The 14579-nt window shown below is 38.1% G+C and overlaps 2 protein-coding genes across 2 annotated transcripts in view; one reads left to right on the top strand and one right to left on the bottom strand.

Moving 5' to 3' along the window:
• Nucleotides 1-14579, top strand: part of FBXL13 (F-box and leucine rich repeat protein 13) — a 202393-nt gene that overhangs the window by 174556 nt on the left and 13258 nt on the right. The window contains exon 19 of the mRNA XM_013979811.2: nt 13268-13402. Within this exon, the coding sequence (XP_013835265.2) occupies nt 13268-13402 (135 nt within the window). The remainder of the gene's footprint in view (nt 1-13267; nt 13403-14579) is intronic.
• The window catches only part of FAM185A (family with sequence similarity 185 member A), an 81160-nt gene continuing 70302 nt past the window's right edge, over nt 3722-14579 (bottom strand). Inside the window, exon 10 of the transcript XR_002347078.1 lies at nt 3722-4263. The gene's annotated coding sequence lies outside the window, so the exon portion shown is untranslated. The remainder of the gene's footprint in view (nt 4264-14579) is intronic.

Genomic DNA, 14579 nt, shown 5'->3' with positions numbered 1-14579 from the left:
CATTGTTTTTCACTGGAATTATGATTTTAAATATACTTTCCAACATTCCTGTTAATTTGGTATAATAATGACCATATTGATTTGCACACTTAGGCATTTTATTTACCCTTCTGCTTATGGCAACTTATATGTGCCCAGCCCCGGAAAAGATTTTTTTTTTTCAATTTTACTCAGCCTGATTCCATATCTACTACTGTTACATCTCATAACAGTATAAATCATGTTCGCATACCACAAATACAGACCTCTCTGCTAAAGCCCTCTTACTGCTCACCCATGGATGTGTTAAGAGTAGTCAAATCTTGGAGGAAGAAGGTCCACAGGGCCAAAATAGGCATATGGAACATTCATTTTAATTTTATATCCTGAAACTTTGTTATAATTACTTATTAGTTCCTCTAGTTGGTGTGTTTTTTGGTTTGTTTTGGCTCTTTGTTGATTCTTTAGGATTTTCTACTTAATAATCATACCACTGCAAACAAAGGCAGTTTTTTCCTTCTTTCTCAATCTGTATATACCTTTTCTTTTTCTTATCTTTTTGAATTAGTTAGGATTTCCAGTATGATGTAAAACAGGAGTGGTAAGAGAGGACCTCCTTGCCTTATTCCCTATCACAGGAGCAAAGCTTCTGGTTTTGTTCCATTAAGTATGATGTTAGCTGGTTTTCTGTAAATGTTCTTTATCAACTTGAGGGAAGCTCCCCTCTATTCCTAGTTTGCAGAGAGTGCTTATCAGGAATGGGGGTTGGATTTTGTCAAATGTGATTACTGACATGATCGTAAGATTTTTTCTTCCTTAGCCTACTGATGTGATGAATTACAGTAATTGACTTTTGAAATCTGAACCAGCCTTGCATACTTCCAAAGCATTATTCACAATGGTTTACCTCTCCCCTTGTATCTTCACTCTTAGAACTTGGTGTCCTGAAGGTAAAACTCATGAAAGTATGGAGGTCCACCTCAGGCTGGGCCACCAGGAATTTTTCTTTCAGGCTACTCCACTTTTAGTCTCCAGCAGTTAGTCAATTATCCTTTCAATGTTCCTACTGGTACTGGCTCCAGCCACACGTTTTCACTCACTCATACTAAGCCTTGATTCTCTGTATTTGCCTGTCTCTACAATTTTCAGTGTAGTGGTTTGTTTTATGACTTCAATTATCTGACAGATCTAAAAAGAGTTGTTGATTTCCAGTCTGCTCAGCTTTTTTCTTATTTTCAGGATGGGAGTGACAAGTTTCAGACTCCTATGACACTGGAAACTGGAAGTCTGGAACATTACTTTTGGGTCCCTGGATGCTCACTGAATCAGTAGCACCCAAAATGGATGACAAATGTGATATAGGCTCTGAATTAGACCTTGAGAGCACAGGAATGAAGTCAGGAACTGAAGGGGTCAGAAGCCAAGAGCAGAGAGCTAAAGGTGAGCTGGGCAAGTAGGCAGTCATTGTTGGTAAGCATGGCACCTGTGGCAGTTTGCTCTCTTTGAGCTCTCTGCAGTGTGTAGCCCAGTGCACTGGCTGTGTTCATATAGATGGGACCTGTGGCTGACCCAAAGTTCAGGTACTTTTGTCATGTCTATTCAGAAAGACCTTAAGCCTCCTTAGTACGTTATTTGCAGAATATTATTTGCAATGACGAAATTGGAAAAAAAAAAACCCAAAGATAACTAAGTCAACTTAGATGAAGAATTCCACGCCTTCATGTAAGACAATATTCAGGCTGTTTCATTCAGATTAATTAATTTTTTGAAAACGTGACAACTTGCTTAGTGACCAAGCTGAAAATACTTGAACTGGATGGGCTGGACTTTCTATAGAGTGGACAATGAGATAATGTTTGTTGTCTGAAAACAGAAATCACTCTAAAATTTTTAAAGAATGTTGAGGCTGGGTCTAGTGGGATAAGGAGACTTATAAACAGTAAAATCCAATACTATGTAGTGATTGTTAGCTAACATTAATTTAGCACCTACTACATTGCCAGGCACTACTGTAAGTATTTTCTGTATATTAATTACCTACCTTATGAGGAAGGTAATACCTTTAATTGTATTTTATAGATAAGAACGCTAAGGTTCAAAGAGGTTAAGAATCTTGCCCCAAGTCATGAAACAAGCAATCACGTGAGCTAGGGTATAAAATGTCTAATTCCAGAATGACAATTCTAGCCATTATTCTGTGGAAAAGGAAGCTATGGAAGGATTCAGTTGAGATATCTAATTCAGCGTGGAAATGCCAGGGAAGGCTTATCTGCTGAAAAAAATCACTTTAACAAGCAGTACAGAAGACAGATTGAAGAGCAGAGGGGAGAAAGAACAGCTGTCATGATTAAAAGCAGAAATTTAAGTTGAAGTTTTTGTTATAGTCCAGGAGAGAGAGAGAGGGTGGCAGCCGGAACAGCAGGAGAAAGGAATGAATTGGAGAATAAATATCTACATAGAAAAATCCATGGAACTAGTGATAGTTTGGATGTGACAAGGGTAAAAATATGGTTAAAGATGATATCCATGCATCTGACTTGGCTGCCTGGGAGGTCTGTGGTACCCTCATCTTCAAGCCCTTTTCCATAGTCAAGTCAGGTATACAGGGCTATGAACTACTAAGTCCTATTCAGTTATTTTGGCATGTATTGTTGCACTTTCTTTTTTTTGTGAGTGATTTTGTCAGTGCTTCCTCTAAGCTCTCTTCACCCCTCTACTTTTTTCTAAATTTTTTTAAACTTAAGTAGAGTTGATTTACAATGTTGTATTAGTTACCCCTCTACTCTTAAGACAGTCTTTTAAACATCCCCTCTCCTACTCTCTCTACCATGTGGCTGTAGGAAGGCTAAGGGAGCTCTGTTGGAGTTTATTTCTGTTTATACTCTACTTATAGGTAATTTGAAGGCTGAGGTGTTGTCTATCTCCTAGGAATTATGAGTGTATGGGTACTGTGTAGTTTTATTTGTTTTCTCTGTAGATTTTATGGGTTGGTGGCAGTGAGATTCAGACATAGACAACTGTCATTGTTCTTCAAGGCCAAACATGGTCTCCTCTTATTTTTTTTTTAATGAAAAAATATCTCTTACAGAGATGGATATTTTTCGAAACCCTGCAACGAGAGTGGAGCAGGTAGTATTTAGAACTATATAAGAGAAATAAGAGGCACGTGGTAATGGTTCAGTCTCATCTACTCTCTTGTGTCTTTTCTGTCTAGCTTATAGTTTATATTCTTTATAAGCTGGTTTACTGAGATCTCACAAATGGCACCAGTAATTAATTTTAAGAGTCTAGTTATAGCCTAGGTTAATGTCACAGTCTCTGATATGACAAAGGTATCTGACTTCTGTTTTGAGGTACAAGCAGCAGTTGAGATGCTAGAACCTTTACTTCCCTTCCTGTTCTCTTAGGGGCCCTTCTTTTTTGAGACCCTCAATATAACTGCTTAGACACTTAAGATAACAAGTTCGTTTTCTCCTTTAATCTTCAGTGTGTTTTTATCTCTTTTATCCTTGCTCTTGTGTTATTAATTTTTTCAAAATTTTTTATGATTTACCCAATACATTTTTTTCTACTGTACAGCATGGTGACCCAGTTATACATACATGTACACATTCTTTTTTCTCCCATTATCATGCTCCATCAAAGTGACTAGACATAGTTCTCAGTGCTACACAGCAGGATCTCATTGCTAATCCATTCCAAAAGCAATAGTTTGCATCTTTTAACCCCAAGCTCCCAATCCATCCCACTCTCTCCCTCTCCCCCTACGGTTATTAATTTTTATTTCACTTTGTAATTGACCTTTAGTTTAAACAGATTTATCTTGATTTACAAATAGAAAGGAAGGAGAAAGGACAGATCAAGGAATAAGGGGCTGCGGAAGTATGGCCATATGGAGCAAATCACAAGCTACTTCATAGCTGGGAGAACAGCAGAGCAAGACCCATGGTTGTTCATTTGGCTCTCAGCCTGACTCAGGAATGTTGAGTGGTTCAAAATATGTGAGTCTGCTCCAGGTTGAGTCCAAGTGGGCCCTGGAGGGTTCAGGGTTCTTAGTCCTGTATTCTGGACCACCAGTGCTACAGAAGTGAAACCCTTATGACTAATTAACATGGAGATTCTGTTTGGAAAGGCCTAGGAATGCTCACCTCATTTCCAAGCAGTCCTATCTTGACTCCTCCTCCTCGAGAATGGCCTATGGCCAGCATGTTCTGGATGGTTCTCTCTAGAGTGTAAAAAGAGCTGGATTCTTGTCCTAATCATCATGTTGGATTCATTCTTTCCCTAAAAGCAAGAACCAAATTACTCTCCAGGGACTCTTTTCTGATCTTCTACTTTGAATTACTAAACTTTCTGACTAGTTACAAAAGGTTGTTTATGCAAGATTCTCATCATTCATTCTCATCAGTTCATAGATTCCACCCATAGTACTAAACCAAAATTGATCTTAGTGACCTTTGACACATACCGATTTATAATGCCAAAGATGGATTAGATGTGTTGGCTTCACCCAGAAACAACTTTTTTAAAACCAACATTGATTTCTATTTGGTTTCCAAGATTAAATCATTCAATAATTGTCAAAGCATGAGATTTCAATAACTCCACCTCCTCCCCAGGGATACAGTTATGTTTATGACTTTCAAGGGAAGCAACAGAGGATTCATTTCCAAAATGGCCTTAATCCTTTGCCTTTGGTGCAGTGGAAGCTCTGAAATTTCCTGCATTTGAGGAGATGGGACAACCAGAAGTCTGGACACTTTATCTCCTGGCCATACTGCTCAGGAAAATGCTTTAACTCATCCACTACTGCAGGTTACTATTAGGAAGTAACTGGCTAAATTGTCTATGATGAAGATCCCAGAAGGTCCCAGGTTCAGAATCATTTTACAGGATCTAAGGAGAAGGAACTAAGGAATCCCTCTAGTAGAATTAAGAAGGGGGTATTTGATAGCTTGTGGAAAAAGCAACTTCCACAAAACCTGGAATAAATAAGAGCTTTGTTATAGAAATTGATGCTTCATGGCTACCTATGCCAAGAATGGTCTCCTAGAATTTATAATAGAACAAAATACTCTTAGAGACCTAAAGCACCTGGAATCAACTGAGTCACAGACAAAATGCCAACCTTCATGATCCTCTCTTCAAAAGCTATAAACAAAAGAAATAAGATCAGAATTCTCCATTGCTCCTCACACTAGTGTGTTTCCAACTGCAGAGGCAATTCAATACAATTAGACATTTGGCAGACTTCAAAGGATGTGGGATTTGACAGCTTGTCATTTTCCCACAGTCTCTACAGTTCCAAGGGATAATGAAGCCATGGGTACCATGTTTTCCTGGCTGATAAATAGCTGAAACTGAGAACACCCCACACAAGTCCTGGCTTTTTGCCTACTCTCACTGGGAAGAACCATTCTCCAACAACCAAAGTGCTGATGGAGGAGCTAAATGAATGTGCACATCTGTTATTTTCATGTTGAGCATCCACAGAAAAGAGCTATAAGAGAATATGTTAAAAGGAAAATAATCCTGTGGAGGCTTATCCCAATTTAAGTTGCCCTGGAATATTAGTTTATTCTACGTAAGATAAAACTTGCCAAAAGTTAAACAAAACCTGTCAGATTGTCTGAAGGCAAACATAAAAATGCAGGAAAAAATAAACATCAGAATCCCACTTTTCTACAACAGAATGAGTTTTTGCTTCTTAAACCTATATGGCTGATCAATTTTTGATTTCTCTTTCTATGCAGTGTGCCTGGGCTCACTGTCTCTCACCTGTCATGAATTGGGTACCTGTGGCATGTCTCATAGGAGCTATGATTTTCTCTGTTATGACTTCTAATAATCCTCTCTGTCAACTTCCAGTTAAATTTTGTGCACAATATTTCCTCATCCCCAAGCCTCCAGAATGCTAAAGGTGGTGAGTCCAGGATTTCTCGGACACCACAGCTGATAGACAAAAGCCAGCATTTATACAGGGTGTTATGTCTGCTAAGGGCTTTTGGAGTACACATTTTCTTTCCATCTTCTAATAAAACTGTAAGATAGATAGTTGTTTCCATTTCCCTATTATAGATGATGAAATGAGGTTAAGTAACTTGCAGAAGATCAAAGATGCAATTTTAGATTCCAGGCCCTTTGTTTTTCTACTGGACCAGTAACCTCCCATGATTAAATCATCTCTATTCCATTATGCACCAAAATGGGAGACCAAATCAGCAATGATGGTTGATGAACTCATTACTTCCCAGAGATTCTTAAATGGAAGAGGTCATAGGAGGATACTGTGTCTTTGTCCTTAGAGTAAAAGTTCTGAGTTGTCATTTTCTCGGGAAAGAGTAAGAAAGAGAACAAGCCGAGTGGCTGGTTGTGCAAAAAGAAGCCCATCAACTTTTTAAAGCTGATCATTACAGCTTAAGTAATTTCCCTGCCTTTCCTGTCCACAGAGGCCCCTGGAGTACCAGATAATTTGGGTTGCTGGACACCCATTTATTAACTTATTTTTTTAAAATGGAAAAAGTGTGGACAAGCCACAGAAAAATACCTAATTGACTTTTGGGTAGTCCAATCATGGTGCTCTCTTTTTTTTTTTTTTTTTTGGTAGATAAAATTCTAGTATTTTAATAAATCCTAATTATAAATTATAATTCAAAGATACATTGTTTTGGTATTTTCTTGGTGTTCTTTCCAATATACATTCTCTTTCAGTCACTTACCCTGTTTTTAATTTTCTTATACTTGACATCCTTTTATGTACATGTCACATCTTATATTTTAAAAGTAATTCCCTTATTTTTACCAATACTCGAGATTTGTTTTCCAGTAAGTCAAGGTTTACTGACAACTAAAAGTGTGCTGTTGAGTAGGCTTCTCCAGAGACAGACTTTACTCTGATAAGTAAACAAGACAATATATTTCAGTGTGACAAGATAATATTATCACTTATTAAATTTATTTTTATCTCATATATTTTATTTCTGTTCTTATAAGGCCTTATAATATATTTTTAATAGTGGTATATCTATATAATTTATAAATACATTAATATATAAATTTATTAAAAGTATATGCTCAAAATATTTTTATTATGGTGTGATTTTAAAAATTTGGCAATCAGAGCCATAGAGAATCAGTAGATATGAATAACAGAACTAGCTATTATTTAATGGCTGCTTCCTGTATTCCAGGCACTGTTCAACTGCTTTATTCACATTAACTCACTTAATCCCCGTAACTACTCTATGTAGTGGGTGCCCTATTAAGGAACCATGTTGTTTCCATGTTGCAGATGAGATTGTTGAGACATCAAGAAGTTGGATAATTTATCTAGAGACACAGAGCTTCTAAGCCACAGGATTTGAACTCAGGCTAGTGGACCCCAGACTCTGTCCTCTTAACTACTCTCCTCAAGCCTCTGGCAGTTATTGAACAGAGTGCGAAGAAGGACTGGGCTTAGTGTTTTAAGAGTGGTCTATGGGAGCTCATTCTCCCTACTCCTGGGCTGAGGGGCATTTTTCAATCCCTCTGGATACTCAACTTGAATTTCATTTGCATACCAGACATTGGGGCCACAAAATAATTCAGACATGGTTTCTGCCCTCAAGAAGCTACAGTCCATGCAGAAGACAAGACAATCATGTAAATAGCTATGAGTAAAAAGTGAGAAAGACTAAAAAAATTAAAGCTATAGGAATTTGGGAAAGGCATTACTTCCAGAGGGAGGAATTGGGGAAAACTTCAAGGAGTAAGCTATAGTTTGCCTGGCTTTGAGCTAAGTAAGGCTTATTCCCTCAAATCACCATATAATTTGGTAAGTAATTTCATCATGAAAGTATCTTTGGAAATGTTTGTTTTGGGCCCTGGCCTCACCCCTTCTCCCTTTCAGTCTTCTCCATATTTAAAAGCAGCATATTCCTCTAACGCTGGGCCTTAGCTAGGCTGCGCTCAGCCTGGCTTCCCTGGCAGGGAGAATGGGAATGCAGGAGGGGCATCTCACCAGCAGTGTGTGGGTGGTGCCAAGGCCCAGGTTTCCCAGCTCAGTATGCCTAGGTCACAACTGCTCCGCATGCTCTGATGCCAAGTGCAAACAAGGCTATCTTTGATGGAGTGGAGTTCTATACCCTGTGGGATATATATATACACACATATGTATATGCCCAAGAAACTGTAGTTTTGACTTCAGTTTATAACTTAGAATTATATGCTCATGAAAATTATAGTCCTTGTTTCTGTAACTGGTCACATGGTCATAGCTGGTGTTTATAACCGCCTTATCCCACTACCATTCTGTATTCCCTTTGCCTTCAGCAAGCACCTCAGCTGTTTTTTGTTTGTTTGTTTTCTGTTTTTGTTATTATTATTTTTTTCTTTTCTTTTTAGGGCCGCACCTGCAGCATACGGAAGTTCTCAGGCTAGGGGTCAAGTCAGAGCTGCAGCCGCCAGCCTATACTACAGCCACAGCAATGTGCGATCCAAGCTGCATCTGCAACCTATGCCATAGCTCACAGGAATGCCAGATCCTTAACCTGCTGAGCAAGTCAAGGGATTGAACCTACATCCTTGTGGATACTAGTTGGGTTTACAACCTGCTGAGCCACAATGGGAACTACTGGCCATTTTTTTTTTTACATTCTTTTTCTATATTATTTCCCATCATGGTCTATCCAGGAGACTGGATATAGTTCCCTGTGCTACACAGTAGAAACTTGTTGTTTATTCATTCTAAATGTAATAGTTCACATCTACTAATCCCAAACTCCCAGTCCATCCCACTCGGTCCCCTCTCCCCCTTGGCAAACGCAAGTTTGTTCTCTAGTCCATGAGAGTCTGCTTCTGTTTTGTAGACAGATTCATTTGTGCCATATTTTAGATTCCACTTGTAAGTGATATCCTACAGTATTTGTCTTTCTCTTTCTGACTTCACTTATTATAAGAATTTTTTTTTCTTTTATTTTCCCACTGTACAGCAAGGGGGTCAGGTTATCCTTACATGTATACATTACAATTACATTTTTCCCCCCACCCTTTCTTCTGTTGCAACATGAGTATCTAGACCTAGTTCTCAATGCTATTTAGCAGGATCTCTTGTAAATCTGTTCTAAGTTGTGTCTGATAAGCCCAAGCTCCCGATCCCTCCCATCCCTCCCTCTCCCATCAGGCAGCCACAAGTCTCTTCTCCAAGTCCATGATTTTCTTTTCTGAGGAGATGTTCATTTGTGCTGGATACTAGATTCCAGTTATAAGTGATATCATATGGTATTTGTCTTTGTCTTTCTGGCTCATTTCACTCAGGATGAGATTCTCTAGTTCCATCCATGTTGCTGCAAATGGCATTATGTCATCCTTTTTTATGGCTGAGTAGTATTCCATTGTGTATATATACCACCTCTTCCGAATCCAATCATCTGTCGATGGACATTTGGATTGTTTCCATGTCCTGGCTATTGTGAATAGTGCTGCAATGAACATGCGGGTGCATGTGTCTCTTTTAAGTAGAGTTTTGTCCGGATAGATGCCCAAGAGTGGGATTGCGGGGTCATATGGAAGTTCTATGTATAGATTTCTAAGGTATCTCCAAACTGTTCTCCATAGTGGCTGTACCAGTTTCCATTCCAACCAGCAGTGCAGGAGGGTTCCCTTTTCTCCACAGCCCCTCCAGCACTTGTTATTTGTGGATTTATTAATGATGGCCATTCTGACTGGTGTGAGGTGGTATCTCATGGTAGTTTTGATTTGCATTTCTCTTATAACCAGCGATGTTGAGCATTTTTTCATGTGTTTAATCTTTGACAAGGGAGGCAAGAACATAAAATGGGAAAAAGAAAGTCTATTCAGCAAGCATTGCTGGGAAACCTGGACAGCTGCATGCAGAGCAATGAAACTAGAACACACCCTCACACCATGCACAAAAATAAACTCCAAATGGCTGAAAGACTTAAATATACGACAGGACACCATCAAACTCCTAGAAGAAAACATAGGCAAAACACTCTCTGACATCAATGTCATGAATATTTTCTCAGGTCAGTCTCCCAAAGCAATAGAAATTAGAGCAAAAATAAACCCGTGGGACCTCATCAAACTGAAAAGCTTTTGCACAGCAAAGGAAACCAAAAAGAAAACAAAAAGACAACTTACAGAATGGGAGAAAATAGTTTCAAATGATGCAATGGACAAGGGCTTCATCTCTAGAATATATAAGCAACTTATACAACTCAACAGCAAAAAAACCAATCAATCAATGGAAAAATGGGAAAAAGACCTGAATAGACATTTCTCCAAAGAAGTTATTATGAGAATTTCTAGTTGCATTCATGTTGCCATGAATGGCATTATTTCATTCTTCTTTAATGGCTGAGTAGTATTCCATGTATATATGTACCATATCTTCTTAATCCATTCATTTGTAGATGGACATTTAGGTTGTCTCCATGTCTTGGCTGCTGTGAAGAGTGCTACTATTAACATACAGGTGCATGTATCTTTTTGAATTATAGTTTTGTTCAGAACGGGATTGCTGGATTATATGGTGAATCTATTTTTAGTTTAGAAAATTGTTCTTTTTTTGTTGTCTTTTTATTATTTTTAGGGCTGTACCTGCTGCATATGGAAGTTCCCAGGCTAGGGATCAAACTGGAGCTGTAGCTGCTGGCCTACACCACAGCCGCAGCAACGTGGGAATCCCAGCTGCATCTGCAACGCTGGATCCTTAAACCACTGAGTGAAGTCAGGGATTGAACCTGAGTTCTCATGGATTTTAGTTGGGTTCGTTACTGCTGAGCCACAACGGGAACTCCTAGAAAATGATTCTCAATAACACAAAATTTTTCTAGAATTATCAACAGGAAAGCTCCCCCCTACGCCCTGCTACAAAGTTCAGGATTAAAAGCCCCTCTCCCCACACTGTAAAGTTCAGGATTACTCAGAACTTAATGAGGCAAATAGTCAAGAGATGGTGTTATAAGTATGCAGAATGAGGTGAGGTTTTTTTAAGACTGGGAGCTGCCACTTGGCAAGGTGGTTTAAATCAGGATTTTGGCAGAGTATTTAAGAAGTACTTAAGTACTTTGTCATTATTGTGACAGTCAGTAAAAGTGAATGAAACTCAGTTTCTTCTACATACCCAATTTAGGAATAAAATCATTAAGCCTCCACATTGTGGTTCAGCTCAAAAGAAACAGAGAAGAAATTTAACTCAGTAAGGGATTTGGAATTGTTTTCAAGATTGTTAACCCACAGCAAAATTTGTTGATACATGGGATGGAAGCCAAACTTGATAATTTTTTGCATTTTCTCTCCATTTTCACTATGAAAGATTTTTACTTTGGAAAAGCTCAGTCTAGCATTTTCCCAGAAAAGAAAATCCAGAGCATTGATATATGTGTGATTCTGCAGCACTGTAGCCAGAAGAGTACATAATAATCTTATCAGTAGGGGGGAATTGGAATTTCATGAGTGATTATGTTGAAACATGCCTGCAGACTTAAGTACTTAATATAACTTACATGTCTCTAAAGGGGAATGTGAATTCTATGAGAGGAAAAGTTCTGACTTATTTCTCAAATCTGCAGTGGATTTATGCCAAGTATAAAGCCTCAGACCCATCTTTCTGCCCAGATTTTCCATGAATGAGCATGCTACCATGAATGTATCATAGCCCTTGTGGTCGTTTTTATAAGTTATTCTTTTTTATTTGTTTGTTTTGTTTTGTCTTTTTGCCATTTCTTGGGCCGCTCTCGCGGCATATGAAGGTTCCCAGGCTAGGGGTCGATTCCGAGCTGTAGCCACCGGCCTACGCCAGAACCACAGCAACGTGGGATCCGAGCCGCGTCTGCAACCTACACCACAGCTCATGGCAACACCGGATCCTTAACCCACTGAGCAAGGGCAGGGATCGAACCCGCAACCTCATGGTTCCTAGTTGGATTCATTAACAACTGAGCCACAGCGGGAACTCCTATAAGTTATTCTTTAAAATCTCTGAGAAAGCTGAACTTCAAAGAATATCAGAGCTTTAAAAAAGGCTTAAAGCAGAACTGATTCAAGCAGTCTAAGACATTAACGGATGCTACTAAAAAGAATTCGCAGACACTAAGAGCCTTGAATCTCCCTTGGAAGCTTGTCTCATCTTTAAATAAATTATTCTTATAGTTTAAATATTCCTTCTTGCTTTAAATTCTCCCTGGTTCCTTGAACTCTATCCATTCTCTAAGTAGAAATCAATGTTATCCTATCCTTTCAGCATAAGAATTCCTGTATTATTAAAACAGAATTCTTCATCTCCTTAAAGACACTCATAAGGGAGTGAGCAGCCAACTAGTATGTATTGAGAACCTATTGTGTTCTAAATAAAATCCTTGTGAAAGGGGTCTAAAAAATAGCAGCATTCCAGGCAGAACCTCTGAGAGACTTACTGCATTCTTATTAAAAAAACTTTTTGAATCTCTGAGCTGAGATTCAAGACCACCAATTCCAATCCTTTAAAACCAGATTTCCCTCTTTACAACACCAGGTATGCCCAGTTATCTGTGCTTGATTATCTCCAAACACTGTGACAGGGACCTTAGCATCTCCTAGCAATCTGTTTCCAGTTTGACATCACTTAGTTGCTAGAGGAAACAGATCTCCATATAAAGTAAGCCACAAAACAGAATGAGTCAAGCACTATAATGCTGCATCAGTTGAAAAAGACAAGTTCTGTGCAAGATCAGAGGTAAGAGGAAACATTGTGGGTTTTTGTAGTCAGAAAAAGATTATGATTTAGGTTTAAATAACCAATTTCTTTTAGCTTTCATCTTTATTTTCACTGGTATCATATGCAAATTTCAATAAGTTAATACTTATTGAGTGCTTACTACATGCCAAGAATTAACCAACATGCTATACTGCCTCTGAAATTACACTGTTTATAAAATTTTATGGCTAACTAGACCATCTGCTTTGTTCTAGAAACTGTATTAGGTATATATGTTATTTGATATAATCTGCACAACTGTGCTTTGATATGGGTGTTATCATTCACATTTTACCCAAGGAGACACTGTGACTCAGAGAGGCACAGCAAGGCTTCTAAACCCACTATTTCTGATGCCACAGTCGTAGTCTAATCTACTGTGCTAAACTGGCCTTTTTTTTTTTTTTTTTGCAACAAAATGTAACACTTCTGTATTTCAGGAATGGAAATGCATACCAAGCACACTGCCATGGATAAGATGGCTCTAGATGTACGCTCATTTGAATAACTAAGCAAAAGAAAAAAATCTTTTGACTGTGGAATTTTTTGCAGGCATTCTGTAAAGGCTCAATGATCTTGGAACACTTGGATGTCTCCTATTGCCCCCAGCTGTCAGATGAAATTATTAAAGCACTGGCCATTTACTGTATTAACCTCACATCTCTCAGCATTGCTGGCTGTCCAAAGGTAGGTGCAAGAGTCAGAGCTCAGACATTTCGAATTGAAGCACTGCCAAAGAACTCAGGCGGGGCAGCAATCAGGGGTTACAGTCATCATAGAACTTGTTTTCTTTGCCATGTTTGAAGTATCCATTAGATTTTTCTTCTTTCCCCAAATTGGAACGATCTTTATGATTTCATTTGTGTCAAAGTAGAATTTTCAAAAAGTTAAAAAAACAGTTCTTGTATAAGTATAAAAATGCGCCAAGTATTTATTTAATTCATTAATGAGAGAACCAGCAAAATGGTTAAGCTAGTTTACAAAGCGTTTGATCAAACTGAGTATTTACAGTAACTGAAGAAAGAATGCTGAATTGTGATTGCTAGGTTAAATCCAAATTGGTTAATATCCTACAAGGTAATAAATCCACAACCTTGGAGGTTTAATTTCTACCAGACAGAAATACTTTGCATCTTTCCTGGACAAAAATATAACAAACAGAGTTTGGGCCCTAATCAATAGGAAATAGAATGTCAAACAAAAAGGCATAGTTCCTTATAAAATTTCTCAGGTGGGCCTGTTAAAACAATGTTCCAGTAAGACACTGAAAGGATATACAATCATCTTTTGTCTTATTTTCAAGTCTCTGATAATTTTTCTTGACATCCATCTTTGAAAGAATATATACTCATTATAAAATCTTTGAACAAACTATAAAAGCATGAAGGAGAAAGTAAAAATTTGAAGTCATACCACCATCCAGACATAATTACTGCTGGCATTTTATATTTATTCCTCTAGAGTTCTTTTCTATGTACAGATATTAGAACTAGTTACAGACATTTTGTGCTTTGTCTTGTTTTTTAAAGACTAGAATCGTACTTTCCAAAATACATTGTAACTTACTTTCTTTTCTCTTACTGTACCAACATATCACTATGCCAAGAAATAGAGACCTCTAGTTCTGCATTAATATGGCAGAATGAATGTATACATACAATTTTCTTCCTTCTTAAAACCCTTCTAGAACTACAGAAGAAGGGTAAGGGGCCATATTGATAGGGAAAACAGTAGAGAAAACTAGTACAACAGAATTTTGGAAACTTGAAAGTAAATGGACTTATTTAGCAGACTTTGAATCCTAAGCCAATAGCACAGAAAGCAGGGGAAAAAATGGATTTACAGCATAATCTGCAAACTTGGC

Source organism: Sus scrofa, chromosome 9 (genome assembly GCF_000003025.6).
Source record: "Sus scrofa isolate TJ Tabasco breed Duroc chromosome 9, Sscrofa11.1, whole genome shotgun sequence".
Taxonomy (NCBI): Eukaryota; Metazoa; Chordata; class Mammalia; order Artiodactyla; family Suidae; genus Sus; species Sus scrofa.
This window is presented reverse-complemented; position numbering and strand designations above follow the sequence as displayed.